This window comes from Apiospora aurea (genome assembly GCF_038362705.1).
Source record: "Apiospora aurea strain CBS 24483 chromosome Unknown utg000005l_segment0_segment0, whole genome shotgun sequence".
NCBI classification, from domain to species: domain Eukaryota; kingdom Fungi; phylum Ascomycota; class Sordariomycetes; order Amphisphaeriales; family Apiosporaceae; genus Apiospora; species Apiospora aurea.
In genome coordinates this window covers 6,407,239-6,434,894 of record NW_027117392.1, presented here as the reverse complement: position 1 = coordinate 6,434,894, position 27,656 = coordinate 6,407,239, and the positions used below count along the sequence as shown (strand labels likewise).

Here is a 27,656-nt window from a genome sequence, read left to right as displayed (position 1 = left end):
ACCGATAAAGTGATCGACCTTTTTTATAAAGAGAATGCGTTAAGCGTATATACGAAATAGCCGGTATATTAGTGCGTAGTTTAGGCTAGCTTAGAAAAGGGCTTATTTAATTAAAAAAGTCTTTTCGGCAGGGGTAAAGAATTAAAGGGCTTTATACTTCTTTTTTTCGAAGGTTAACCCCTGAGTCGGTTATAAAGGATACCCTTATTAACGTTATAGTCTTTAGCCGTACGGTTAATATTTCTACCGGCTAACACGGCCTGGACCGCCTGCGTAATACGAGCTTTTTTAGTTATATTGGTAGTGATAAAAAGAGGAAAAAAAGAGGAAAAGATTGATCTACTTTAATTAGGAAACGAGTAAGATTTAACCCCTTTATATACTATTGTTATTGCTCAGGGGCTCTAGAATCATCTGAAATCAGGAGGGGTCAATCAGAGGGGGGCAGCCAGTAGGGGTTGCATCTTACCAAGCGAGCCCAGATCCGACCTGGATGATCCGCATGAGTTACCAACGGCTGATAGCCCTGGGCCGCTACGATCTAGCACGAAAGGGCCTCGAGGAGGTCGACAGGTGGCGGTGGTGGAATGGCCCCATAAGTCAATTGTGACAGGTTCTACTCCGTAGATCAGCAGCCTTGTCGTTGAAAGGGAAGAATTAGCATATAGTCATGCTACCACTATAGAGCCTAATAGCCGCAGGTTTTAGCATACGAGTTCCTCGGCAAGCAATAGCACTAGTGGTTTAGTGGTAAAATCCATCGTTGCCATCGATGGGCCCCGCGTTCGATTCGCGGCTAGTGCAACACAAAAACTTTCTTCTTGCAGTTCTGCCGGGTATAATCATTCACAACATCTTGATTTTTATCCTTTTCTGAAGATGTTACTTTTTAATGTCTTGAGCGACAACCACCAGGATCTCCAGGTATTGCCAAGCGCACTACGTTGATGTAGTTGCAACAGTAGCTGAAAGCTTGTCCAAAGACCCGGCCAAGCCCGGGCAGCGGGCCGACGATAGCAGCAGCAAGCCCAGTTCGGCCTGTTCCCCGATCGCCCAAAGTTGGGGCCCTTCCCCAAGCTTCCAAGTCTGTTCGCTTTCCCCAGCGCGACGCACGATTGGGGAGCATCGGAGACTTGATCTCACGGCTCGTGCAATGGCAATACGGGGTAGCCATATCCATCTGCCAGACGCATCTTGGGCATTACCCTCTTGATTACGGAGTATATGGCAGTGCTCTGTTTTGCAGCATTGATCAGGGTTTCATTTCTTCAATACGTACATGCAGCTGTCACCAAGGCCCCTGGGAAAAAGCGACGCTGCAGCTCGCCCAGACGGGAAGCTGGGTGGCGTGCCTTGCTGGCGTGCCTTGCGGGCGTGCCTGGTTTTGATCGCCCTGCAACTCCGCAACGCTAGGGAGGGGGTTGCGGCACATAGCGCTATCGGGACTTGATTGACAGCGTCCGACAGATAATACGAGCCAGGAACCGAGATAATGGGATGGGCAAAGGCATATGAATATCGCATGATGCCGGCAACATGTTGTTTTTCTCATCTTGGCGGAGGAATTGGTTTCTTTCTTACCTTCGTTGCTACTATTGGGTCAATTCGTCGTCGCAACTCCCTTTTGACGAAAGCAATTGATCATACTGTCTTGTTACAACTATGGGCGACAGCACCCCCAGCAAAACCGGCGGGGTCGTCGACACGACCGCTTCGGTCGAGAAGCAACACATGAACGCCGACGAGCTGCGCTTGGCGCAGATGGGTAGGCCAACATGCCCATAAACACTTTTAACAACATCGCAAGCTTACACAGGAACCGCAGGCCACACCCAGGAGCTGAAGCGCCACTTCACCATCGTCTCCCTCATCGGCCTCGCCTCCACGACCACCATCTCCTGGACCGGCCTCGGCCTGGGCATCGTGACCGAGATCAACGCCGGCGGCCCCGGCGCCATCATCTACGGCTTCATCCTCGTCACGTTCCTGCAAATGTTCCTCGGCGCCTCCCTGGGCGAGTTCGTCTCGAGCTACCCGACCGAGGGCGGCATGTACCACTGGATCGCCGCCGTGGCGCCCAAGAAGATGATGGCCTTCCTCAGCTTCGTCACGGGCTGGTTCACCTGCTTCGGCTGTACGTATTTTGAACCCCTCCCCCTGAGAGCCCCGAGCGCAATGATTGATGTCTGGGCTAAACTTACACTTGCACTGCCTAGGGATCTTCACGACGGCCTCGACGAACCTGATCTACGCGCAGACCCTCGCGGCCCTCATCGCGCTCTACCACGCCGACCTGGAGCTGCAGACGTGGCAGACCTTCATCATCTACCAGGCCCTCAACCTGGCGACGGCCGGCGTCGTCATGTTCGGCAACCGCCTCATCCCGGCCCTGAACCGGTTCTCGCTCTTCTACCTGCAGCTCGGCTGGCTCGCCGTGCTCGTCACCGTCGTCGCCTGCGCGCCCACGCACCAGAGCCCCGAGTTCGTCTTCCGGACGTGGGTCAACAACACGGGCTGGGAGAACCAGGTCATCTGCTTCATTACGGGACTCGTGAATCCGCTTTACAGTTTGGGCGGACTGGACGGCGTCACGCACATCACCGAGGAGATGCCAAACGTAAGCATTTTCCTTCAATTGACCCTCTCCGACCCCTTTTCCATCCGCGTCCTGAGGCGGCGACACGAGAATTTGATGCTAACCCTACCAACAGCCCTCCCGCAACGCCCCCCCTCGCCATCGCCATCACCCTCACCATCGCCTTCTGCACCGGCCTCACCTACCTCATCGCCCTCATGTTCAGCGTCCAAGACTACGCCGCCCTCGCCTCGACCCCGACGGGCCTCCCCCTCGCCGAGCTCTTCCGCCAGGTGACCCAGTCCAGCGGCGGCGCCTTCGGCCTCACCTTCATCCTCTTCGTCGCCCTGGGCCCCTGCGTCGTCTCCTCGCAGCTGTCCACGAGCCGGGTCCTCTGGGCCTTTGCGCGCGACGACGCCGTGCCCTTTTCCCGGCTCATCGCCCGCGTCTCCCCGCGCTTCGGCGTCCCGCTCAACGCGCAGCTCGCCGTCGCGGCCTGCGTCGCCGCGCTCGGCTGCCTGTACCTCGGCAGCACCACGGCCTTCAACAGCATGCTCGGCGCCGCCGTCACCATCAACAACGTGGCCTACCTGATCCCCATCGGCACCAACATGCTGACGGGGCGGCGGCACATGCACCGGGGCCACTTCCACATGGGCGACTTCTGGGGCTGGGTCGTCAACGGGGTCACCGTCGGCTGGCTGCTGTTCGCCATCGTCTTCTTCAGCTTTCCGTACTCCATGCCCGTCGCGGCGGAGAGCATGAACTATACCTGCGTCGTAGTCGGGGCGCTGCCGTTTGTCATTCTGGTCTGGTGGTTCGTCGCGAGGGGGGATTACAAGAGGAAGATCTCGACGCATAAGGAGCACTGAGTGAAGGGATTGGAACGTAGACTAGCGAACCATTCAATTTCCTCTCGGTATTATATATTTGATAGATGGTGGTATCCTTTACTTAGCGGCCCCTCTCGCAATGATCCCCCATCATTCGGATATGCAACTTGTTATAACCAACCTCTGCGAATCTTGAAGTGAAAGAATCCCAAAGTGACAAGATCCACATACACTGGGCCAACTCCAAACACCATGCGCCCGTAGACCATCCATCAAAACGCACACACAGTAAACACACACCCACTCATTACGACGTTCTGCTTTCTCCGCGATCCTCTCTCTTCACCATCCCAGCCAGCCCTCCCTCCCGCATCCCACGTCGTACGACCCTCAACCGGAACCAGTTCGCCCACTTTCTATCTATTCCTTCTGGATGCAGAACAAGCTTTTCAAAAGCCCGGAGTCTAGATGGTGGGTGGGGGTCCCATCTTCCGTCGGCTCCATGACCCCCAGTCAAACAACCCCCCCCACGGCCCCCCAGTCCGGCGATATTGGCCGGCACGGACAAGCCCGGCGAAGCTTCGCATACATACTCCATACTCCCCCGTCCATTCCAGCGCGCAGCAGCCTTGGCCGGGTATCGCTTCTCCAAAGCCAATAAGTACCCCGGTCCGTATGGCAGGCTGGGGTCGCTATGTGCATTTGCGACAACCCACCATCGGCCGTCTGCCATGACCGAGATGAGTGCTCCATACGGGCCGGGCCTCCCACCTACCTAGCGGTCGACCTTCCGGCCACGAAACCGGAAAAATGCACTACTTAATCACGCAGTGTCATTATGCAAAGACCCAGTCCTTTATCAATCGTGAAATCGTATAGACCTTGCTCGTTACCGAAACCTAACGTTTCTTCATACATCGTCATCAACGCCCCATTTCCCAAGAAGGGCAGCCGTCAGCATTCAAGTTCGTGAAAACCCTGAACCCCAACCCTATCAAGAGGCATAGCACCCCGCAACGATGCGCCGGTCGCCTCATGGTACATTTGCGAATATATAGTCGGCAAGGCCCTCCCCTTCATCACCATCAGCCAAAACACCACAACTACTTTAACCAAGATCCTCTCGAACACTGAGCTAACAGCAAAGCCTCTCGCCACTCTTTCGTGGAAGCAGCTCCCACCTTCTCGTGTGCTGAACGTGCGTACCCCAGAAGCACACCACGTTATTGAGCACACCACTCGGACAAAAGCCGATGCACCGACACTGGCCCAAATGGTATGTCGGTATATGTCTTCTCAGAACCAACTCACATCCTGTACAGTAGGAAGTCCTCTCCCGGAAGAGGCGGATGCCCGAGATTGTGGCGTACGCGCTGAGCTGGATACCAAGACTCACGGCAGCATCCATCTTTGGCTCAGGAGCGTGGACCATCAAGGAACAGATCGCCTCAAGAAATTACCGGTCGCGCCTGACGCGAGTCAAGACAATGGTGTGCGCCATGATGCGAACCAATGCTCCAATTGCTCATCGGACGCGACGTTGACCATGTGCTCAATATGGCGCTGACTGCCGGGGTGCAGACGCGCTCAACAAGGACGCGGGCCCGAGTTGAGGGTCCAGATCTTTCCTCGAGTCAGAGCCCAACCGTAGTCCTACTGGTGCATTCATCGCAGTTGGCCCAACATCAGAGGCCTCGACAAGGCCACGTTGGGTAAGCAGAGGGACATCAGCAGCTAGGAACTGCCCAGTCGACCACGGAATACACCCCTGGTCATGCTGCCCCAGGCGCCGACCTCCGACTCAGTAATGGCCATGGCGCCAGAGACGAAGAAGCGTTGCTAGCTGAGTTACGCCGCTGCCCCAAGTGGGCACGACTTTCCTTCAAACCAACATCGTAACAGCAACCCGCATCCCATCCGTATGCAGTTAATTACCTACCATGAAAATGCGAAGCCCATATCCCCGTCTTGGTCTGTTCACTGCAACGCCCCCTGCAACCCCGTCCCCAACGGCCAGCCCGGATACGTCACCTGCTGCAAGCTGGCCTGGTCAAAGATCTGCCACGAGTAGTCGAACGAGGGGCTGCCCGACGCCGCCAGCATGGCCGGGTCGCGCAGCGCTGTCGGGCTCGGCGTCTGGACCGTCTCGAGGCTCTGCTCCAGCTTCGTGACGAGCCGGTCGCGGAGGCTCGGGCGGGGCTCGTGGGTGCGGCGGAGCATTTCCAGGTGGATGCGGATATTCCTCAAGTCTGTTACGTGCCGGCGTGTCGGTAAGCATTCAGCGTCAATTCTACGTTTGTTTCCATTGGTATGGGGATGCGATAGAATAAAAGGTAGGTAGATAGCCTTACCATCCAACTCCCCCGCCCCGCCCTCGACCGCCTGCAGCACAATCAGCGCCGCCCAAGTGATCATGACGAAGTCCCAGTTGGACCAGATGGACTTGTCGTTCAGGTGCAGCCGCAGCGTCGCGCGCGCCGACAGCAGCAGCTCGAACTGCTCGTTGGGCGTGATGCTGTTCGAGTACAGGTTGCACCCGCGCGCCGGGTGGTAGATGGACAGCACCACGAGCCGGTGCAGCACGTACTGCCGGAAGACCAGGGTCCGGTCCTGCTCCGACATGGCCGCCGCTGTCGCCGCCACCGAGGAGGAGGATTCATGGGTGCTGCCGCCGGAGCCGTTGTTGTTGATATTGTTGTTGCTGCTGAAGTCGACCAGCCACTCGTCCAGCTGGCGCGCCCAGTCCCGGATCACCGCGGCATCCACCGCGCTAAACGGGCACGCCGCGCTGATCGTCGCCTCGGGCGGATTCTCGCCCGTAAAGCAGGACCAGATAGTCGGCAGCCCGCGCCCCGTGAAGTGCGCGAGCCCCGTGTGCATCATGCGCGAGAGGCGGTAGAGCTGATCCCGGGGCGACATCCGGAGCGTCGGCAGGGGCGCCTCGATCGGGATGATGGGACAGGACAGATGCAGCGACGCGTGCTCGAGGTCGACGATCTGGCAGCCGCTGAAGAGGCGGCGCCACTCCCGCGACCGCTCGTCCACGTGGGGCGGGCAGTGCTCCAGGATCAGGCGGTACGCGACCGAGATCCAGATGCCCGTCTCGCGCACGTAGGCCTCGGTCATGAGGCCCGCCAGGATGATGCCCAGCACGGTTTGAAAAGCCCACTCCTCGGCTTCGTCGGAGCGGTCCGGCGGCCGCCCGATCTCGCTGTTGGGGATGCTGAGCTGCGCGATGGCGTTGCACAGGACCGCAAAGTAGTGGGGTGCCAGCTCCGCCACCTCGGGCGTCCCGCGCGCGCTCGAGCAGTACAGAATCGACGCGAGCAGGACGGGCCGCGGCGACGAGAAGGTCTGCTTGCTGGGAAGGAAGTGCAGACACGGCATCGTCTCGTGGAACCGCAGCCAGAGCTGCTTGATCATGTTCCTCTGCCAGATGATGCCACCGCCAATTGACGGCGGGCAGACCTTTTCCAACGCCGCAGCGGCCATCCATAGCGCACTCAGCGCGTGATCTTCGGGCGTCTCTAGCTCATCCTCTTCCATCTGCCCGCTCGACGAGGCCGGCTCCAAGCAGCTGTCTTCGGGCGCGCTGAAGCCCAGGTAGTCCTCAATCATCTTGAGCCGGCGCATGAGCGTCTTGTTGACCTCCGCCTGGGACGGATCCAGGACGCCCAGATTGATGGGGAGCCCGGCGGCGTTGGCCCGGGGCACGAATATGCAGGGGACGCCGGACCGGTGACATCGCCGACAGGTGCTCCCGTTGTCTATGCGGCACTTCATCTTCTGTCTCCGACAATTGACTGTTGGGAACGCTTGATGATGAGCACACACACACAGCACGTGACATAAGACGCATCAGATCAGGGGAACAGGGAGGGCTAGGTTTACTGACTGCATGCCTTGCGGGCTTTCGGCTCGGTAGACTCCTCCGACCGCGACTCCTCCGCATAACTGCTCGGCCCGGGATGTACACTGCCCGGAGACATGTTGTTCGTCATCTTGGAGCCGGGGCCCGGTGCGCAATGCCGAAGATGATGACAGCGACGGCAGTCTAGGCGTGAGATGTGAAAGGCTGCCCCACGTGGGAGGATAGGTGGCAGGCAGATGTCCGACTCAGCAGAGTTCAGGTATTGACGTAGCACAGTTCGGACGAAGACCCCACTGACGATGGCAATGGGTGTTGGATTCCATGTGCTCACAGTAAAGGCCGTTGTATTGAAGGTGTTGACTGAGTGGGATCAGGTCCGAGATTGCTGACCGAAGTCAAATGCGGACTGCATTGTCGCACACATACAGCCTGGCCCAAGAGTCAGGCGAGGACCCCATGAGCGCTTCCCATCCGACTCCGACAGGCGGCGGGCGTGCTTACAGGGGTGCGTGATAGTGGCTGGCGACCTACCCCCTGGGGTAACGGGTGGTGGGGTTGTCGCTATCGGACCGGTGGAGTCGGTTACCACAATTGTGTGCAGATTATCGTGCGTCTTCCTGGCAAATGCAGTCCGTTTATATTTCGTTTACGTACGAGCCGTGCCAGGATGCTAGCCCGCTGCATTGTGAGTCGAGGGGACGGGGGTTCTCGACCATCCGGGCATTGTCGGTTAAATCGCCGGGTATGGTCAGCGTATGGGGTGCAGACTCGCCAACAGTGAAAGCAACTCCACCTACCCGGTCGGATGCTGAAGAAAATCAGCGAAACACCGGGCATTGCAGAATACCTGCGGATCAGCATAGATGTTTGCTAGCTTTTGCAGATTGCTTTTTACCATGTCGGGTTCTTTTCATATATCCCATGAAGTCGTTGGGGGCTCATGTATCGTCGTTTTATCTGTTCATTCTTCGGGGCAGTTGGTCGTCGCGCCCTTTCCTTTTCCGTGCAGATCGAACGCTAGACAGCTTAGGACACTTCGAGTGTGATGTCGCCCAGCAATGCCAGGTCTCCATTAGGCTTGCTTATCCGGGCGGAACAGATTGCCCGAGAGTTCGACTTTGGTAGCCATGATGCGCGCAAGGTGACGGCGCACTTCGTGGAGCACATGAGTAAGTCGCCGTTGGACCCGGCTTGTTGGAGGGTTCGTTGCTTACAAACGAGCGATTCGATAGGAAATGCATTGGGGCATGAAAACAGCCTCAGCCAAATCCCATCGTACGTAAGGGCGATTCCGACCGGACGGGAAAGGGGTGTCTTTCTGGCCGTCGATCTGGGAGGAACCAATTGCCGAGTTTGCTCCGTCGAATTGCACGGCGATGGCACCTACTCGCTCGTGCAGACGAAATACCCGATCCCTCGCCCGCTCACGGTCAACCCAAGCTACAAGCCGCTCTTCCGCTTCATCGCAGAGAAGATCCGAGATTTCTTGGAGGGACACCCAGAGGCCGACATACACAATGGGGATTCTAGTGCAGATTTGCCCCATCCGCGGCGGGAAGACTTTCGAAAGTTGGGCTTCACCTTCAGCTTCACCTACGAGCAGCATTCGTTGGCCAAAGGCAGCGTGATGCTCTGGGACAAGGGATGGGACATACCCGAGGCAATTGGCCGTGATCCCTGCGAAATGCTGCAGGAGGGCTTGGACGAGCTCGAGGTTCCCGTCCTCGTGGTCGCCCTGGCCAACGACAGCGTGGGCACTTTGCTCACTCGGGCCTACGCGTCCTCTCAAGACAGGACCTCGGCCAGCAAAATGACGACCATAGGGGCCATTTTCGGCACGGGCTCCAACGCCGCCTACGTGGAGAGGCTCGAGAACGTCAAGAGGCTGCACGGCCGTGCCGATTTCCAGACCCGCCAACCGCAAGACGTGATGGTCATCAACACGGAATGGGGCTGCTTCGGCGACGGCCAGGACGGCTTGCTGCCGTCCACAGAATACGACGACCTCCTCGACGCGGCTTCGCCCCATCCGCGGCAAGAGATGACGGAGAAACGGATATCGGGGCTGTATCTGGGAGAGCTGCTGAGGCTGATCGTCGTGCGCTTGGCCGACGAAAAGCTGTTTAGCATGACACTAGACCCCGCATCGCCGGTGTTTCGGAGAGACGGGATCGAGAGCTCTCTGTTGTCGGACATTGCGGGTGATGGCAGCGACGACCACTCTCAATCCATTGCGCACATAGCCGAAGCCCTCAGAGCGGACAATGTTTCGGCGGACGATGCCCGTGCAATCCAGGTGATCTCAAAAGCCATTGCGCGCCGGGCTGCTCGCCTGGCAGGTGTGGCACTTGCCGCCATCATTGTGCAGTGCAATCAAAAGCGGCCAAGTCACTCGCCTTCGGCAGCGTCATCTCTTCTTTCGAAGACAGACAAAGTCAGGGTCGAGCAAAAGTTGATAAAGGCGAAGGCGCCAAGCTCAAGCCCAAGCAGTAGAGGCTGCAGTAGTGGGTTTGGGGCCATGTGCCGACGCTTCAGGGCGTTTGTCTACGGGGTAGTGCGGAGTTTAGGCCTGGGGTGGCTTCTGAGACCCGCCATGGCCGCTAAGAAGAAGTCTGGAGCCCCTGCAGTCGTAACGCCTGAAGAGCCAATCAGTCCAGCAATAACAACAACACCACTGGCAGACGAAGAGGAAGACGGCATTGTCGAGGTAGGAGTGGACGGCTCTCTGATCGAGTTCTATCCTACATTCGAGCAAAACATGCGCGAAGCAGTGCGAGATGTGCTGGGACCCCGGCACGAAAAGCGCCTGCGAATTGGGATGGCCAAGGACGGGTCCGGGGTCGGGGCAGCTCTGGTTGCACTGGCCGCCACTATGCAAAACAAAACAGCTTGATCAGTTCCAAACATCGAAGGTTAACTCAAATGGCCAGTCAATTCAATCAGCTAGAGTACCGTATTCCGTGCCACCTGCATCTACCTACTAATAATACACGTCTATCTCAAAGCCGCCTCTAGATACGGTTCTTTATCACAAGTATCTCTGACATGCCTCATCATATAGAGCCAGGGTCTGTCGTTCCTTGTCCTCCATCCCCTCCCGCAGGATCTTGATCTGCTTCTTGATCTCGACCCATAAAACCAGGTCCTCCAACTCGTCGTCGTCGCCGTCTCTGCCCTTTCCGTCGCTGCTGCCTACAACACCAACCCAGTCGTCCTCGAGCTCCTGGGTAGTAGTAGCCATGACCCCATCTCCACCGTTAGACAACGAGGGCGGCGCTCGCTTCTCCTTCTTCCCCTTCTGTGCAATCGCCAGCAGCGCCGCCACGAACGCCTCCTGAATGTACGCGAAGCTGAACTTGTCCGTGATCCCCGCAATCGCCCCGCACAGCCGATCCGGGAACTCAATCTCCTCATTATCCTTCAGCTTGCCCTGCCAGAACTTGCAGTACGCGACGCGCTGCGCCCGGTCCGGGTCCGGGAAGTGGTACTTCCTATCAAAACGCGAGGGCCGCTTCGCGATGCCCGGGTCCAGGCGGTCGAGGTGGTTGGTGCTGCCGACCATGAAGATGCCGTCGTTGTTCTTGAGGCCGTCGACCTCGTTCAGGAAGTAGCTCCGCACGCCGTCGCCGATGAGCGAGTCCAGGTCTTCGAAGACGAGGTAGCAGGGCGCGAACTCGCGGGCTTTGCCGAAGATCTGTTTGATGGAGTATTCGGGGCCGGCGTACTGTTATTCGTGAGAGATCACGTCAGCGGTTTGTATTTTTTTAAGTGTTGAATTACTCATTAGGAACTGACACCCACTTACAGAAGCTAGTGACCGCACGTAGAGAGTAGGCACGGGAACTTCCATGTCGTACAGCATGTGCATAGTCGCCTTGATCGAAACAGTCTTGCCATTACCAGGCGGACCGTGGTAGATGATGCCGCGCTTCCAAGGGACTTGGAGCTTGGCATAGGTGTCGCGACTCTCAAAGAAGGAGACGTGGTCGTCGATGAGCGCCTGCTTCATGTCGGCATCCAGAATCACCTGGTCCCATGACGCCTTCTGGATGCTCGCGTACAGCTCCCGGTTCTTCCGCCACGTGCCCTGGTCGTACACCCAGATCTCCTCGTGCAGGTCGGAGCCCCATCTTCCCGCCTCGAGCAGCAGCTGCTGCGCCTTCTCCCTGCTCGGCGTCAGGATGTAGTAGTTGCGCACGGTCGGGTACGCCGACACGCCGTCGCGGCCGTCGATCAGGTAGACCAGGAAGTCCTGGCCGCGCCATTTGTACAGATACTTGCCGAACAGGACCTGCTCGCCGAGGCCACCCAGAGCACCATCGAGGCGGCGCGCGGGCGGCAGGTAAATGTCCCACTGCAGGGACGACGGCAGCTTCTTGTCGCCGCGGCCGGCATCCTCTTCAATGGGCTCATAGCTCGCGAAGCCGGCACTGGCGTAGGCTAGGAGCTCGCAGCTGTAGGCGGGGGTGACGACGAGCTCGAGGTTGGGGTAGTTCTCCCTCAGGGATCTGGAGATGAAGGCGTCGGTGTTGACCCGCGGCGCATTGGTGTGCTCGAAGAACTCTTTGGTCGTGCTGTCACCTGGTGAAGGGTGAGCTGCGGGTGATGCTACTGCTGCTCTCCTGGGCGCCATCGTAGCAATCGCAGCGGAATCAATCAATCGCGAGCGTGGATTTCAGGATGGGAATTCTGAATAGAACAATTCCCAGATGTTGAAAGAAACGGACTCTGTTGCCTAACAGGTCCCCATGTTTTCCCCAGTACGCCCAGCCGTCAGCGAGTGCGGGGGTCAGCAAGCGAGTGCTGCGCCACCAATCCTTACGCCCTGTTGTACCACGAATGGGGCCGCGACCAGCACTGGTCTGGTACGACGTTGGGCGATTGGTTGGCTACTTAGCAAGAGGCAGCTCACTACATCAATTGATTGGACCTCACACAGCTTGATGCGCAGCAGGACTTGAACCGCGATGCCTTCCAACGAACCGGGATGGCTGGCATTGATAGATAAATAATCAAATGGTAGACGGCAATTGATCTGGTGAGTGTGCCCCAGTGCGTGACAAATGGGCAGGCAGTTCCATTAGTTCCTATCCCCGACATTATCAAGTCCGGTGTTCCAGAAGGATGCCCGTTGCAGGAGGCCGCCTCTGGACACAAGTGTAAGTGGGAAAGGCACACACACACACAGCGTGCATGTATCTACCTACAGAGGGCATTTCACGGGAGCTGTTGCCTCGGGTCAAAAGGGAGAAAAAAATGTTGGTGGCCAAGGAGGGACCTAAGCAGTTGAACACACCTGCCGTTCGAGATGGTGGTAAGACTTCGGAGGACCCTAAGAAAGCACCATTGGGGATGTGAACCACGCACTTAATAACCACTTGACCACCGTTGACAAAACTGCCTGCTATTGGGGATTGTTGGCCTGCCCTCTCCTACCCTACGCAACAACACACAACTGTTGTCCCCCACCTTCCCTTGTGGTTGGACCAGCTGCCACTGGTAGCGAGGCGAGATGGAGTAGGCAGGCACCTACATATAGTACCTACTTTCGGAAGCTTGGCATCAACTACGTCGCCAGATGAAGAGTAGTAACCATTCATTACGTTGGAAAGCTCCTTCGGCATGTTACTGGATATCAATGCTTGAAGTTGGGGAAGTACGTAGGCAAGCAGGTAGCTGTCTGGTTGAGATGAGCTGCGCACCTTGGTCTGAAGACGGGCAACGCCATTCTACATGGCGGTCGACTTGAAGCAAGTGCTCAATTCTACGGACAGGAAGTGCGTATCCAGTAGTTATGTTCTATATCAGTGATTACGGGCAGGAAGGTAGCTCTCTCCACGTAGTGTGTGCACTTGCACCCAGAAGAAGACCTATGTATGCACTGCATATGGTACAAACCCGTCATAGATGTTGCGAGATTTCCGGAGGTGCTTCAACGCGAGCAGGTGCCGTTGGTCGCATCAATTGCCCAGGCTACAAATCGACTTCGCACTTGCAGTGGACCTACTGTTTCGAGCTTTGGAGCACATGCTCTATGTCGTTGCTACCGCGCTTGAACAAGGACACGGCGCTTCTAGACCATCATCCAACGCAGCACTTGCAGCGACACTTCTCGATGCCAGCAAGAGCAGGGGCGGACATTGTGCCATCATGATGAAGATGAAGGCACTCGCCAGCGCCAAATGAACGAGCAGACTGGGTCTGAAAACGTATAAATGCCCGCCTCTCTTCTGCCTTCAACCTGCTTCTTCTCCCAACTCTTCCAGGCTTCATCCACAACACCACTGCTTGATCACCACCATCCATTTCCCATGCTCTCCATCTCTTCCCCTCTCTTCTGCCTTCTGTCTTCTGTCTCAACTCTTCCACGCTCTGTCATTCCTTTCGCCATGGCTTTCCGCGACTTGCTCAAGTCCAACAGCGTCGCACACTACTCCCATCACTTGCCCATGCCTCACCTCAGTCCATGTCTCTCTCAGGTCCATGTCACTTGACACAGCTCTTTCCTTGTCCTCAAACTATTGAGGACAACCATCACGAACCCGCCCTGGCTTCGCCGGCACACCGTGCTTTCGTCGTTCCTCCCGTTCCCTCTCCCACTCTTCGCCTACCCCTTCCGCGATCTCAGTCGAGCTGGGTCTGTCCTCATCGATCCGCCTTTCGACGTGCCTCGACTCTTGGACCAGAACCTCGCTTGCTTCGTCATCATCGATCGCTTGTCACGTTGGCACCGGACCTTCCTGCTGGCTCTCGAGACGACACTGTCGTTCGTTCCATACAGGGGGGGTGATGATGAAAAAAAAATCGCTGGCACTGTGATTTATCATGAGGAAAAGCAGGGATTAGTATCCTCCAATCTGGGCCCACAGGGGTGGTCAGCAGTAGGGCGCTGACCCCCACAAGTTTTGATCTCTAGGAACCTCAGTCCGAATCTTTGCGACGCATCGATTGACGAGAGGCGACACTTGGCCTTGGGTGGCCTTGGTGGTTGGTTCAGGTCATCATCGGCTTGGCTAGCTGTGTTTCGATATTGGGGCAGGCAAGGTGGTGTCACTGTAGTGTTGCCATGGTTAGTTCGGGGGAATGAATATTGTTGCTGTTCGTGTATGTAGTTGTTCAAGATGAAATGAAACGAGCTTGGCCAACCTTTGCCGTCCCAGCCACTTCGTGATGAATGGCATTCCCTCTCGGTCCCTCATCGGAGCGCTTTGTGATGCAACTCCTCCCAATGTTACGACGTATCTGATGCAACCAACGACTATTATGGTTGAAGAATAATCAGAAGATGCGGGCACGTCGGGTGCGGAAGAAATAAATAGATGTTTGATGTCAAGCGTTTTCGAGGAGGACTGATGGGTGGGGGGCTGGAACCATGGGTTGATGGAAGGTTGATGGCGGTCTTGCGCTGGTTTTAAGGTCACTGCAGCGGGACCAGGCAGCACTTGTGGCCATGCACTCAGTGCCTGTTGCAAGGTAATTAATTCGTCCACTGGGCAATTTGAGCTACCGAGCTCCAGCAAGGTACGTCACACCTTCACCACCTTCATCAGGATAATTGGGAAATTTTACTGTGCATGGTTGATCACTTGTAGACACGAAGAGTCAAAAATGATTGCAGACCTGAGGATGAAAATAGAAATTGAAAAGCTGAAAAGGATTGAATTGATACTCTAGAAATAAATGAAACAAAGACCATCTCTCTCTCTCTCTTCCACCACTCTTTCTATTAATCCCCTCCCCTCTCGCGATTCCCAATGCAGTTACGTCTCTTTCTATGTATATCCAGCAAGAGCCCTGTAAATATGCAACCCCCCAATTAAACTTCCCTTCAATGCCAGACAAAGGAAAAATGATTGAGAAAATCAGGTACAGGAACACTGTTGCGAAGCTCTTTTGTATCCTCCTCGAGTACTCTGTACAATTAGAAAGCCACCAAATCAGGATGGAAGGGGGCAGCGACAGGAGCTGGGTTGTGATGCCCTGGAGCGCAGAAACTGTGGCGCTGCTTCAGAAAAAGCCCCTTTTCGCTGCCCGCCACCCTTTTTTTTCAATCAAAGACCAAGGACGACGGTTGTTGTTTAGACACCATGAGAAGGAGTGAAATGGATGTCAAGAGGCGCTTAGAGCGACAGAGTGGGCACGGCGACGTTGCCGGCGGAGATGGTGGACAGGTTGAAGCCCGAGACGGTGATGGCCGTGGGCAGGGTGACGGTCTGGCCGGCGACGGTGATGGCCTGGCCGGCGGTGAAGGTCTGGCCGGAGACCATGGCGAACATGGCGGCGAAGGCAGCGATCATGTTGAAGCTCTGCATTTTGAAGGTGGTGGAGTGGATTCCGAAGAACGATGTAGTAGTGATTGTTGGTAGTGATGGGTAGAGTAAAGACTCTGAAAGTTGTTGTTGTTGGTGGTGGCGGCGGTGGTGAGTGAAGATGAGAGTGTTGTAGTAGTTGTTGTTGAGAGTGTTGAAGATGTTGTAGAAGGCTGAAGATGCTGATGCTGATGATGATGATGATGAGAAGAAGTTGTTCTCTATCCGGGAAACGGCCCTATACTTATACAGAATTGCCTCGCACCCAATCGTACTCGATCCCCTACAAAATCGTGGAGGCTGGCGTAACACATCGCCGCAAGTAGCCGTGAGGATGCTCGGTCCGCATGTGAAGTTGCAAAGAGGCGGTTGCTGTCCGCGCCTGGTTGTTACGCACCATCGTAACCCTGACAAATCTAGAACAGGCCAAAGAAGAAGGGTGGAAGGAATGTCCGTCCAGCTTACGGGCACTGCTGTCACGGATCTCCCGTTCGCACTAGGCAGATAAGCTTACTGACATTAGGTGTTCTCCTCCCAGCAACGGCGCTCAGGGGCTAGCTCGTCTGGAGCTAATTAGTGGTGCGTTTGTCGGCCCTCCGGGACACTAGCGCCAAGCATCGTGGCGTGCCAACCACCCATTGCCCCTTTTCCCACTTGGGAATTCGAAACGGCGCACGTGCAGTCCACAGACGCCGCCTGCACAAACAATAGATACCCTCTCATCTTCTGAGGCTTCGCCCTGGCCTTGGCTCATACCGTTGGGGTCCAAGGCGGCAAAAACAAAACCCTATGGGATTTGGCGAATCCGCATATCCGACAGCTAGGTCCTTACGCATTGTGGTCAGGCGTGCTTTGGAGGTCGACCTTGAGAGCCCAGGGCCGAACTCATTACCACCACCACCACACTAACATCTTCGTCCTCGGCCCTTCTCGAGGGAAGGTTCACAGGTCTACTTACTCATCTCCAAGATTCAAGATCCAAAATAGCAACAAGAAACTTCTGTCTCTCAGCCCAATTTCTATTTCAGGGCGATTTTCTCATCATCATTTTTTCCTGCATCCTCTACCGACCGTTCGTCCCGTGAAGTAAGGAACCTTCTGTCGAACCTTGCCCACGAAGACCTCATTTAAGCCACGCTTCATCGACGATTCGTTCAATCCTTGAGGATCCTTTCAATAGTGAGCATCCATTGGGTACGCGTCAGAACTTCGCCTCTGATACCATGCCAGGCCGAATGTCTCCCGCGGTCCCCTCGATTATAGAATATCAAGCTAACAGATCTCAAAGTTCCGAACCATGACAAACCTCGACAGTCAAGGATCCAGTGAGATTATCAACCCCCGCCGACAATAGTGAGGTATATTCTGACAAACACTTGATGTTGGCCCGACATATAACAGTTGATCATAGTACCCCTCTCTCCTCCCTCCAGCACATAGACACTCTGGCAGTTAGTTCACTTCCCCTTCCCCCAACCTCGCCGCCGCCGGCGCAAAATCCCGCAAAAACGTCCACCTCGCCTTGTCGGCCCACCCCTTAGCCTTCCACCCGTTCGCCGGCGCGGGAAACGTCTCCACCACCCCGTGCAGCGTCGCGTCGTGCGCGAACACGAAGAACACGTTGGCCATCGCGTCCGGCACCTGCGCCTCCCGGATCGAGCGCATCGCCACCCCGATGTCCTCGCTGAAGCCGCCCGGGTCCACAAACGGCTCGTCGCGCGCCCGCCGCCCGCGGCTCGCGTTCAGCGCGCCGAAGAGCGCGGCGCCCGGGCAGACGCCTCCCAGGGACGCGGGGACGCGGTAGTGCGCCTCGGTCAGGGGGTCCGGCAGGGGCTGGTGCGGCGAGGGCCGCAGCTCGCCGCCGTGGTGGCAGATGTCGCCCCCCATCAGGATGAAGGTGTCCTCTTCTCCATCCGTGGCACCGTGCGTGGTACGCGCCAGCGCCGACAGGTGGCCCTGCGTGTGGCCGGGCGTGTCGAGCAGGTAGAAGGAGCCGTCGCCGAAGAAGTCGTGGGCGCGGAAGCCGCCGATCTGCAGGTTGGCGGAGGCGGGGCCGGGCTCGAAGTTGATTTCGCGGAGGGTCCGGTCCCTGAGTATTGCGAAGGGGTGTGCATCAGTTAGGGTCGGCTCGTTAGGATTCACCGCCTAGCTGGGGCCCGTTACTTACGCGAAGTACGCCTCCGTTACTGGCGAGTCTGGGTTCGCGGGGTAGCCCGGGCAATAAGCTTTGGTGAAGCCCTGGCCGACCACGATCTCGGTCGATTTGGGGAACGTGTTGGGGTTCCCGATGTGGTCCAGATGATGATGGCTGGGACGGGTTATAGGTAAGCTCCAGCTTTCGCTAACTGTTCATTGCAGCCGGGGCGGAGTTTTCACGCCAAGTCTGCTAGCTGCGGAGGATCCTCCTTCCCTCCAAAGCCAAGCCCCTCATCCCCCGAGATGACTCACCTCCAAATAATACTGCCGACCTCCGCCGGCTCGACGCCGTGCTCCTCCAGAACCTGCGCCACATCCTTCTCGACCTTGAAGTTGGACCGCAGCCCGGACTCGTCCAGCATCTTGTTGTACACGGGCGCGAAGCTGCCCGTGTCGGCCGGCGCGCCGAGGTCGTAGACGGCCTTGCGGCCGCCCGACGCGCTCTCGACCAGGAAACACCAGGCCGGACAGGCCTCGATGATGTCGAAGCCCGCGACGGGGTTCTTGAACATCATCGACGACGGGACGCCGCTGAAACGCAGCGTGGAGTCGATGATGGACACCTTGGCGGTGGCGCCGGGCGGGATGTTCCATTTTGCTCCAGCCATGGCGGGTAACTTTTCAGCAGCTGAGATTTCTTGGTGGTTTCAAGGGTGTAAAAAAGCAAAAAGCAAGTATCAACAAACCCGTACGTATGTGACTGAAACGATATGAAAATATATGGAAAGTAGTGAGAACTTATGTTCATCCGAGACTATTGATGCATTTATAATGTGGTCCGGCTGCGCCGTCCGGCAGATCTTGGATCTCTGTACACATGCTAGACATGATTGGAGGCCGCGGGGCATGGTGGGGGATTCGCCCGCATTTTCAGGGGTTGAATTTGTCAGACTCCGCAAACGCTGCGGGCATGAAGTATTCAGGGATGCGCCCCCCTTTGCTCCAATGATGTTAACGGACGTTGCCGGTCTTGTCTGCTAGAATACGTCATGGTTGCCAATTTCACCTCTTGAAGATTTGCTGGCTCCGAACGATGCCAATTTGCGAGAGGAGGCACGTTTACGTGTTTCGCACTTACCCTTGTCGCTGCTGTTACCTTCACGGATGCAGCCCTTAACCCCATATTCATGGTTAGGCCAAGATATTTGAAGAATTTTCTTGCAATACAATCACCATGTTCGATCAGGTTTTCTAAGAGACCCAACTCACGTCAAGTCCGGCGTCCCCGGAAAGTACGTCCCCTTGGGCAGCGACTCGAGCGCGTCCCGGTCGATCCCCTTCAGGTCCGGGTAGCCGGCCACGTTCATCATGATGTCGAGCTCGGCCAGCAGGCTCTTCATGACGTGTCGGACCCCCTCCTCGCCGCCCGCGCTGAGGCCCCAGACCCAGAGGCGGCCGACGAAGACGAACCGGGCGCCCAGGGCCAGCGCCTTGAAGATGTCCGCGGCGCCGCGGATGCCCGAGTCGTACATGATCTGTGTTGCACTTTCAGTCAGGTTCGGACTTTGGTATGGCGATGGTGAAAGCAACAGTAGACAATACAAGGACCACTTACGTAGGTTTTATCCCCGACCGCGTCAACGATCTTCTCCAACGCGTCGAGGCTGGCAATCGCCCCGTCCACCTGGCGCCCGCATGGTTCGACACGATGATCCCATCCACCCCGACCTCGACCGCCTTCTTCGCGTCCGCCACGCTCTGGATCCCCTTGATGATGAACGGCTTCCCGCCCGAAATGTCCTTCCACTGCTTCATCAGCCCCGGGATCTCGTCCCACGTGTGCGAGTGCCCGTGCCAGATGTGCTTGTCGATCCACTCCGCGCCCGCCCGCTTGGGGTCCTTCTGAGGGTCGATGCCCGCCTCCCGCAGGCGCTCCCGGAACGCCGGGTCCTGCAGCGCCATGTCCCCCGCCCCGTGTTCATGATAAAAAGCGTAGTTGCCCATCGCCACGTCGTCGTGGCGCCAGCCCAGCTGCCACGTGTCCGTCGTCAGGATGCAGGCCGTGTAGCCCGACCGGTGGGCCCGAGTCAGCATCGACGTCGACACTTTGTCGTCGGGGCTCCAGTACAGCTGGAAGAAGCGCGGTCCGCCGCCGTCCTGGCCGTTGGCCGCCGCCGTGTCCTCAATGCTGTAGCTGCCGGCGGACGATAGACAGTAGAGCAGGTTCAGCTCCTTGGCGACCTTGGCGGGCGACAGCTCGCCCGTCGGGTGGTAGATGCGGTTGATGCCGATGGGCGCGAAGCCGATGGGTGCCGCGACCTTGTGGCCGAAGATGGTGGTCGCGGTGTCGCGGCGGCTCGTGTCGACGAGCTGCCGCGGGACGACTTGGTGGCGGTAGAAGGCCAGGCGGTTGGCGTAGTGTGTCCACGACTGGCCGGCGTTGCACGAGGAGTAGAGCCTGCAGAGAAGAGTAACGAAAAGGTCAGGATATCAGAACATCAACCGGAACGCCCCCGGCTTCGTAGTCCCCTGCTACGCGCGCGCATGGGGTCTGGAACAAACGTACCACCCGCCTTTGCTGAGGCGTTCCTCGGCAAGTTCCTTCAACTTGTCCGGGGCTGTTGCGGGACGTTGTTAGCCCGCCCGTAATGCATATGAGCCGGAGTACGGCAGTTGGGCGTTCGGTACGAACCTGTGTTCAGCGGCGCGTGCTTCTCATCGTTGGGTGCCCAGAAGAGCTCCCTCTGCATCAGGCCCCATTGGGGCGTGCTTCGGTTCTCGATGTTGGGGTTGTTTGGGTCGCTCATATTGATTTACTGACGATGCGAAGATACTGTACTCGAATCCGGGGGTCCACGGGAGCCAAGACGCAGAGACAACACGGATAGTTGTATCAAATTATTCGGCAATGGACCGGGTTCGAGACCGGCTAACCACAAACTCCGAGAGCTGTCCATGACGCCCATGATACGCTCTCGGCAGTCACGGATGAGCGGGTGGTGGTTCGCTACATATGACATCAAGACCCTTTTTGTCACTGATCGTGGCGGCTGATTGGCTAAACCGTTGCAACGAGCCCGCAAGGTATTTGGCGGGGAAGGCTATGACATGACCGCCGTAGGAATAAGCGGGTACTGGTCCTGAACTTGGGGGGCCCCCACATTGTTGATGTCTTGCAACTCAAGGTCCCACGGGGAATAGACGGAGGTGAAGATTCAATGCAGGTGAATACGTTTACATCACATAGTGGCTGTAGTTTCTACGGCATTTGCCATGTCGATGATGAAGCAGACGCGTCCCCCAGATCTCCGGAGATGTGAGGAAGCACGCGGTGTCGCCAAGAAGGTTCAGGAGCTCGGCCATAGTGGACTTGAAAGCCCAGGACTACCGACCCTCGAGCGCAATAGATATGCAAAATTCACAGGCCCTTTCTTCTTTTAGTGGCAAATAGGATGGTAAATGGAAACTTGTTGCACATGGACTGCATTAGTATCACACCGTTTCAAGAGTGGTGAAGGGTAACCTTCATCTCTTCCACACACCAACTCGAAACCATATGCCGCTCCCAAAAGCATCACATACTGATACTCAATCCTGAATCCGTACAAGAACCATCCTCGCCTTGGAGCCACCCGGGGACTATGTCACTATGTATATACGAAAACCATCCAAGTGGTTTTGGTTAGTCGATACTATTAAAATCAGATTTGTAGACACCTGTCTGTCTGAGACACTCCTTGCGATCCTGTCAAGGCGGGGGGTGTAATTAGGAGATATAAATAGTAGCATGGATTCGTATACATAACTCCGATCCGTTTATCTGCTCATTCTAGGCTCGTACGATAGTTGTCAAATCTTAAGTCATTCTTGAATGTCCTGCCATGTTCGCCCTTCCTTGCTATACCCTTCCTTGCTATACCCTCCTTTGCTGCACTCTCCCTGGTGCCAGCGAGCCCTGATTGCCTGAATTAAGGGGCCTGATCCGGGTTAACAACAGCATTTAAACACCAATTACATATGGGGTGCTTTTTGTTTGTTGATAGTATCCATCCCGTCTATCCCCGTTAGGTGGTACAGCAGACCGTGAACAAAATGAGATCGAATATAACCCCCCATGCTCGACGTGGCACTGCAGAGTATAACTGATCAGGCCATGAGGCCGATATTTAATCTGTAACGTCACATGATTCCACCCAATATCATGTGCGCAGATTCGGACCGGCCCCTTTGGTCAGCCTGTAGGAACCGGGGTAGGTCGGGTCGTCACCGTTACGTTACGGCTGGAGAGAAGTGATGCTTCCGGGTTTGCTGCATCAAGCTGGCCAACCAACCAACCGGAAAGGAAGCTTGCAGATCATTGCCGAATGAGAGCGAGGGCGTATGAACGGAACCCGGCGGGATGGTTCACTGAAACGGCAATCCACTGCAGGATCCAGAGGGTTGAGTCTACTGTAAGTGGCGAGACTACAGACCCTGACAGGAACTGCAATTCACAGCCAGCGGACCGACTCGGCCGTCTTTGCAGGTCGCCGATGCATGTGGTCTCGTCACGGCACACGTATTGAACAGATACCAGCAAGGTTTTCCATGTCATACGAAAACGTCTGGCAGATATTGATCCACCGGGCAAGCAAACATGTGCCACGGCACCAATCCCGGCGCCCGTCCGCTTACAGCTGTGACAGATGTGGTGGCATGGGACGTCCCCTTCATCGCGAACAGCCCCGGAGCGCTTATCGTTCGTCGTTGACGGGCAACCCAGACAGGGACACACCAATCAATATCGGACATCCGACCTTCAGGAGGCAGCTGCGGGACGGGGCATCGAAAGGGCAAGTCCACGTGGCAGAAATGAATCCGTAAGTATGGTTGAGGGGAATATTCACCCCGGCTTAGCGGTCGTCGACCCTGACCAGCCCGTTACCGCATGTTGAACCGGAAGATGACACCCGAGGGCGGCTTGTGAGCACCACGACGTCTCACATCCGCCCAGCATAGCAAAGCGGCAAGCACTTCACGGGATTAACCAAGGCCGGGTTGATGTCTCCCAATCTACCCTCCCCTTGCATCCCAACTTCCCCCGTGCAGCGGCTTTTGTCCTGTCCCGGCCCAGTCGCCCCCGGACTTCACTCGCAACTTATCCCAGCCGCCCAGGCGTAGTCATCCGGAGACCAGTTCGTCGAAGTCATGTGTATGCCTCTCCCTCCGACCTAGACGGCTTTGTCTTCTCGAGCTTCGCGGCATATAAGAAAAGGACAGAACAGAAAAGAACCGCAAACAATATATGACAGGCAGCATTTCGCATCCTTCCATGATACCTCGTGGCCGAGATCGGCACGTCATGTGTCCATCTCCAGCAGCGATGGCCGGCTATTTGATGCGCATGCCGATCCATGCCCCTTATGGACTGGGTTTGATTACGATGGCCTCCCAGGTGGTCGGTCTATGTATGTATACAGGCAAACCATGAAGCCACTCCTACCGGGTCTCGATAGAACCGTCTTTGACCATTTGGGCTGTCGACCAGCGGGGGGGGCGCTGCCACGATGAATGAATAAGCCTGGAGTCCCACCCCCATGGAGAGACGCGTGGATCGCTCATGTGCTGCTACTGCTGCTAATATCGACGGGGCATATAGTTTGTCTTTACCAAGAACGCTTAGTCAGTGGGCGCGATAAGCGAGAGAGAGAGGGATACCCCGTCGATTCATCAGGTAGAAGCAACTCGTCGGGATCAGCACGGGCGGCGGAGACCTGACCTACATACATCAGCGGCTCTAATAGCCGGTGCACCGAAGTCACCTTCGGCCTGGGGCTTACTACTCAGTCAGTCTTCCCTCCACGACCACGACCACGACCAATAGGGAGGGGGAGGCGTCCAGCGTCCCCGTCCAGCATCCCCGTCGGGGCCAGATTGCCATATTGGCTACGGGGAAATTCAACCGGGCTGCGGCTGGCTCGGAGCGGGAGAGCTAGGGAGGCACTAGTGGTTGTCACTCAGGATGAGCGGGCTTAGCTAAGCGTTGGTAGGTAGATGGGTAGTTCAACGGGGCTAGTAAGTAAATGCGGATGCTTCCCTTGCTCAGGTGGAGGGAGCAGCGCGGAACCAGTGCCCACGGCCATGCATGCCAGCCCAAAGATGGCCTACATATACACATGTTGGCGGTTGATCAATCTTCACTAGGTTACTCACTTGTAGTACCTGGGTAGAGGCGGCGCGGCTTGTTGCGTGTAATCTCTAAGAGATATTGGTGGCGCCTTTGTTACTAAGTCTCCTCAGTTTAGCAATATTGGTATCAAAGTAATAATTAGCGAAACGAAAAAGGAAAAGAAAAAGAAAACGAGGAGTTACGTATCGCATGGTGAAATGGTTGCTGTGGCTGTTGCTGGCAGGTCCCCACGTAACTTCGCAGCGGGCGCCGTTGTTGACATCGCGGGCGCATCAAAATGGACCTAATAACTTGTGACTCCCTGCATGATAATGCTAGCTTGCACTTTAGTTGACCCATTAGCGGCGAAAGCAGTAGCATCGTACTAGCCCAAACACTCTCGTCTGCAATGCAACAAAAGGCTTGCTTCGGAACTAGCTTCATGGTGTGTTGTTCGAGTCCATGCATATTGCATGCATGTGTCGTGCTTCGGCACCTCTATCGAGAGACTGCCCGGTCTCCATGAGCCGATAGGTTGTTTCAGGCCGTGAAGCGTGCAGTAGCCGTCAGTATCTTATGTGGTTAGTCAGTACCACAGGGAATTCAGTCCTCGGTCCAGTAGGTCCAAAAGGGAGGCCGATTGGGAGTTGCCCCTGGGTGTGCCGCTCGTGCAGGAAGGGTATGAATACCTACTTAAGCGAGTACGAAGCCATGCGTGCAAGGGGGAAAACAACAACAAAATGGCAAGTTAATCAGTCGACTTGGGCTGAACAAACAGTAACGGCGGCCTAGTAGGCAATCTAAAGGGAATGCCAGGTACCTGGAATTCAGTCGTCTCGTATTGCTATGTGTCAGAATTGGGACATTGGAAGGTTTCATCGAACTCGCTTGGTGTGCGGGCCGGCCCGGGGTGGAAGGGGCAGCATACAGGCCTGTGCAGCCGCACGCTTTCGGGGTTGGCGATCAATGGATTGTGTGCGGGTGCCTCGCCTATCACGAGTCTCTCATTTCTCCGAAACCATCATAGTCGAGCTGATACTGGATATGTATGTATCAGCAGTTGACTCGCGCTGCGCCAATACGAGGAATGTGGCGTCTGGCTTTGGAGTTGGTGATATGCAAGCTGCGGGCTTTACAATGGGAGGGTACGACGGTGCTCCGTTACTGGCGATCCCCACTGACCGAATAGAGAAATAGGGCACTTGAGGACCATGTCAAGCCACGACGTTTTGGTCGATAACCGAGGCTTCCCGCTTGCAGCACTAAAGAGGTAGGTGGTGCAGCCCCCTCGTCCCCTTTCAGGTCACTGTACTGTATGTATGGGTGGATGGATGGATGGACAGCGCCTTTGCACGCTTGCACGCTTGCACGTTGCCTGATCCGCTGCCCGCAGCCTACCGGTTCCCGCGCCGCGCGCGCTGAAATAGTGCCAGCCCGGTATCCCGGATTTGCTCCAGGTTGGTTCAACTCCACCATCCGTGGCAGAAAAGGGAAAATAATTCCGGAGCGACGCAGCACAGGATATGATGCTCCTCTCGCTCCCCCTGCGGTGAGCACGCAATTGCCAACTACAGGCCCAGCAAGGGTGTAAGCAAGCAGGCTGGAAGCGGAAGCGGTCTGGCAGGGGGCATATTGGTTGACTGCAGCTGTATCCGTCTGTTGGGTACAAGTATGCAGGTAAGTAGCATTGATGCAGATCTGCGTGTGCATCTCTTTGAACGTGGCATAAAACCTGTCTCGCTTGAGCCTCGCCTAAGCCTGGCCCAAGTGCTTACTACGAACAAAACGTTGCTCTCATTAGCACTTGCCGCGTTATTCCCGCTGGCGTCGCAGATCCGAAGCAAAATAGTTGCGAGCTAGTCAAACTTACCGGATCGATGGGTGTGTGTTGTTTCCACTGGCGCATCCAGCTAATCGTCCCAGTGACGGGAACGCAACGCAACTGGAGCGGACAGCGGACGGTGGACGGTGGACAGTGGGCAGCGGACAGTGGTCAATCAATCAAATCGACTTGGTGTTGGGGCTTTCAATTGAGTTGGGTACTGGTACCTTGCAGAAGCAAAGTCTTCTGTCAGCAAACCCAAAACAGCGCCGGGAGGAGTTGAAGTAGAAGCAAGGCGGGCTTTCTGTGTGCATTTGATTCGCTGTGGCCGTCTGAGTTCCATCTGCCCGCATCCGAAGTCCCAGCGATCCTTCACAAGAGGGAGAGGGAGAGAGAAAACGAGGCGACAACGAGTTTCTGTTCAAACAAGCGCGCTGCAAGGGACAGGAACGGAATGAGCTCGGGATCTGCACAAATGAATGGAAACGTGGAATGAAGTTGTGAGATAACGATTACCAGCACTCCATCGCACGATTAGGTAGTTGCGACGGCACACGAAAGTAGAAGGAGGGATGGAAGTCGATGAAGGGTGTCCCTTGCGTAAGTCGCCCATCAACAGCCCTCGACAGGCTTTGCAACCTCGAGTCCCCCAAATGAGTGTTACGTCATCTCTTTTCCCCCTTCTTTGCTCCTTCTGCCGCGCCTGCTTAATGCTCCTTCAATCGATCGCTGCCCCCACTTTCCTCCTTCCCCTCCACTTCTTCAGGTATTTTGCTCTAAGGTTAGATGGGCCCAGTCTGCTGCCACTCGATACAGCACATGGCACAATCCCGCATCGAGCGACGCATGGTTGACAACGTTAACGAGGGAGTGCCCATACGCCCCAACAAACACGACGGCGGCTAATCAAGTCGCTGCCGACTATTTAGGTACCTAAGGCAGGTAGGTTGGTGTCTACTACTGCAAGCGGCTGAGAAGAACTCCAAAAGATATGGGCGATGTCTGTCTAGGTGCATGCTACCTAGTTTGCTTATTTGCTTATGTAGCATTGTCGCCCGCTAACTTGCCAAACTCAGGTGCTTACCACATGGATAATGCGTCGACTTAAAGCTTAGCTGCATGTCAAAGGATCCGGCCCACTCACGTGCGGTTTATTGCCATCGCAGAACCCATCGTACCAGAAACACCTCCAAACCAACCCCGACCTTCAACTCCAAGACCTCCAAGGCCCCCAAGGCCCCCTGGCGACTTCACCACACCTCATTACCGGCTCCGAACCGGCTCGGCCTCTCCTGCTCCTGACAGCCTGCCTCTGCCAACTTCTCACTGGCTGGCACACCCAGGCCGTGCCTCGACTTGTCCTGACCCAAGGCCCGCCTCCGGGCCAGTGGGATTTCCGCCCGATTGAGGGCAAGAGTTTAGCCAAAACCTTGCAACGTCTGATCTGGCAACAGGCCGACCAACCGAGTCGCTGTCGGACTCCAATGGACAAACCTCTTCCATCCAATCACGGGCAGCCCCCATTTGCTGGGCACTAGCTGCTACAAGTTTCCCCATGTCCCTCGCAGTTCGGAATAGCCCATCATTCCGCTAGGTTGTCGGTTAGCTCACTCCGGAGCTCTGGTCTCTGGAGCTGCCGCTCCCTCCCCTCAGCGTGCCCCTTGGAATCCTCTCACTTCTTGTTGTCGACGAGCGTTTGGAGAGCGAGCCGGCCGGTCCACATGTCCCGCTAACGGCCTCGAGGCCCCGTATTACTCGGAACACGCCTTGCCCGTTCAGGCCATATTGGTGAACCGTGATACAGCTAGTCAGGAGGAACCAGCAGGGGGCCCCTGGCTCACTGTCAAATTTCCTAATGTAACCTTCCGGCATCAGCTACTGGGAGCTGGTGGCCATAACGCCAGAATCTTACCAGAATGGCCCTCTGATCTCCGACCAAAGGCGTGGCCTACCTAGTCTGCC

General features: G+C 56.3%; 8 protein-coding genes across 8 annotated transcripts; 3 read left to right on the top strand and 5 right to left on the bottom strand.

The window, feature by feature from the left end:
• Positions 1 to 1,662: 1,662 nt before the first annotated feature.
• On the top strand, positions 1,663 to 3,447 carry PG986_008484 (amino acid permease; the record flags this gene model as incomplete). Its single annotated transcript, XM_066844706.1, has 4 exons — positions 1,663 to 1,765; positions 1,817 to 2,134; positions 2,217 to 2,617; positions 2,674 to 3,447. The coding sequence occupies 4 exons, from the start codon at positions 1,663 to 1,665 to the stop codon at positions 3,445 to 3,447; spliced, it is 1,596 nt and encodes a 531-aa protein (XP_066700818.1).
• A 980-nt stretch (positions 3,448 to 4,427) lies between these two features.
• On the top strand, positions 4,428 to 4,952 carry PG986_008483 (uncharacterized protein; the record flags this gene model as incomplete). The annotated part of the gene is made up of 3 exons (XM_066844705.1): positions 4,428 to 4,446; positions 4,467 to 4,684; positions 4,734 to 4,952. The coding sequence occupies 3 exons, from the start codon at positions 4,428 to 4,430 to the stop codon at positions 4,950 to 4,952; spliced, it is 456 nt and encodes a 151-aa protein (XP_066700817.1).
• Positions 4,953 to 5,385: 433 nt separating this feature from the next.
• Positions 5,386 to 7,191, bottom strand: PG986_008482 (uncharacterized protein; the record flags this gene model as incomplete). The annotated part of the gene is made up of 2 exons (XM_066844704.1): positions 5,386 to 5,657; positions 5,760 to 7,191. 2 exons carry the CDS (start codon positions 7,189 to 7,191, stop codon positions 5,386 to 5,388), a joined length of 1,704 nt encoding a protein of 567 aa, XP_066700816.1.
• A 1,133-nt stretch (positions 7,192 to 8,324) lies between these two features.
• On the top strand, positions 8,325 to 10,172 carry PG986_008481 (uncharacterized protein; the record flags this gene model as incomplete). The annotated part of the gene is made up of 2 exons (XM_066844703.1): positions 8,325 to 8,448; positions 8,512 to 10,172. The coding sequence occupies 2 exons, from the start codon at positions 8,325 to 8,327 to the stop codon at positions 10,170 to 10,172; spliced, it is 1,785 nt and encodes a 594-aa protein (XP_066700815.1).
• A 135-nt stretch (positions 10,173 to 10,307) lies between these two features.
• On the bottom strand, positions 10,308 to 11,912 carry PG986_008480 (P-loop containing nucleoside triphosphate hydrolase protein; the record flags this gene model as incomplete). Its single annotated transcript, XM_066844702.1, has 2 exons — positions 10,308 to 11,003; positions 11,085 to 11,912. The coding sequence occupies 2 exons, from the start codon at positions 11,910 to 11,912 to the stop codon at positions 10,308 to 10,310; spliced, it is 1,524 nt and encodes a 507-aa protein (XP_066700814.1).
• A 3,487-nt stretch (positions 11,913 to 15,399) lies between these two features.
• Positions 15,400 to 15,988, bottom strand: PG986_008479 (uncharacterized protein; the record flags this gene model as incomplete). Its single annotated transcript, XM_066844701.1, has 2 exons — positions 15,400 to 15,831; positions 15,986 to 15,988. The coding sequence occupies 2 exons, from the start codon at positions 15,986 to 15,988 to the stop codon at positions 15,400 to 15,402; spliced, it is 435 nt and encodes a 144-aa protein (XP_066700813.1).
• A 1,052-nt stretch (positions 15,989 to 17,040) lies between these two features.
• PG986_008478 (uncharacterized protein) lies at positions 17,041 to 18,392 on the bottom strand (the record flags this gene model as incomplete). The annotated part of the gene is made up of 3 exons (XM_066844700.1): positions 17,041 to 17,677; positions 17,756 to 17,896; positions 18,037 to 18,392. 3 exons carry the CDS (start codon positions 18,390 to 18,392, stop codon positions 17,041 to 17,043), a joined length of 1,134 nt encoding a protein of 377 aa, XP_066700812.1.
• Positions 18,393 to 18,989: 597 nt separating this feature from the next.
• On the bottom strand, positions 18,990 to 20,531 carry PG986_008477 (uncharacterized protein; the record flags this gene model as incomplete). The annotated part of the gene is made up of 5 exons (XM_066844699.1): positions 18,990 to 19,259; positions 19,340 to 19,408; positions 19,432 to 20,182; positions 20,261 to 20,342; positions 20,417 to 20,531. The coding sequence occupies 5 exons, from the start codon at positions 20,529 to 20,531 to the stop codon at positions 18,990 to 18,992; spliced, it is 1,287 nt and encodes a 428-aa protein (XP_066700811.1).
• Positions 20,532 to 27,656: the final 7,125 nt, after the last annotated feature.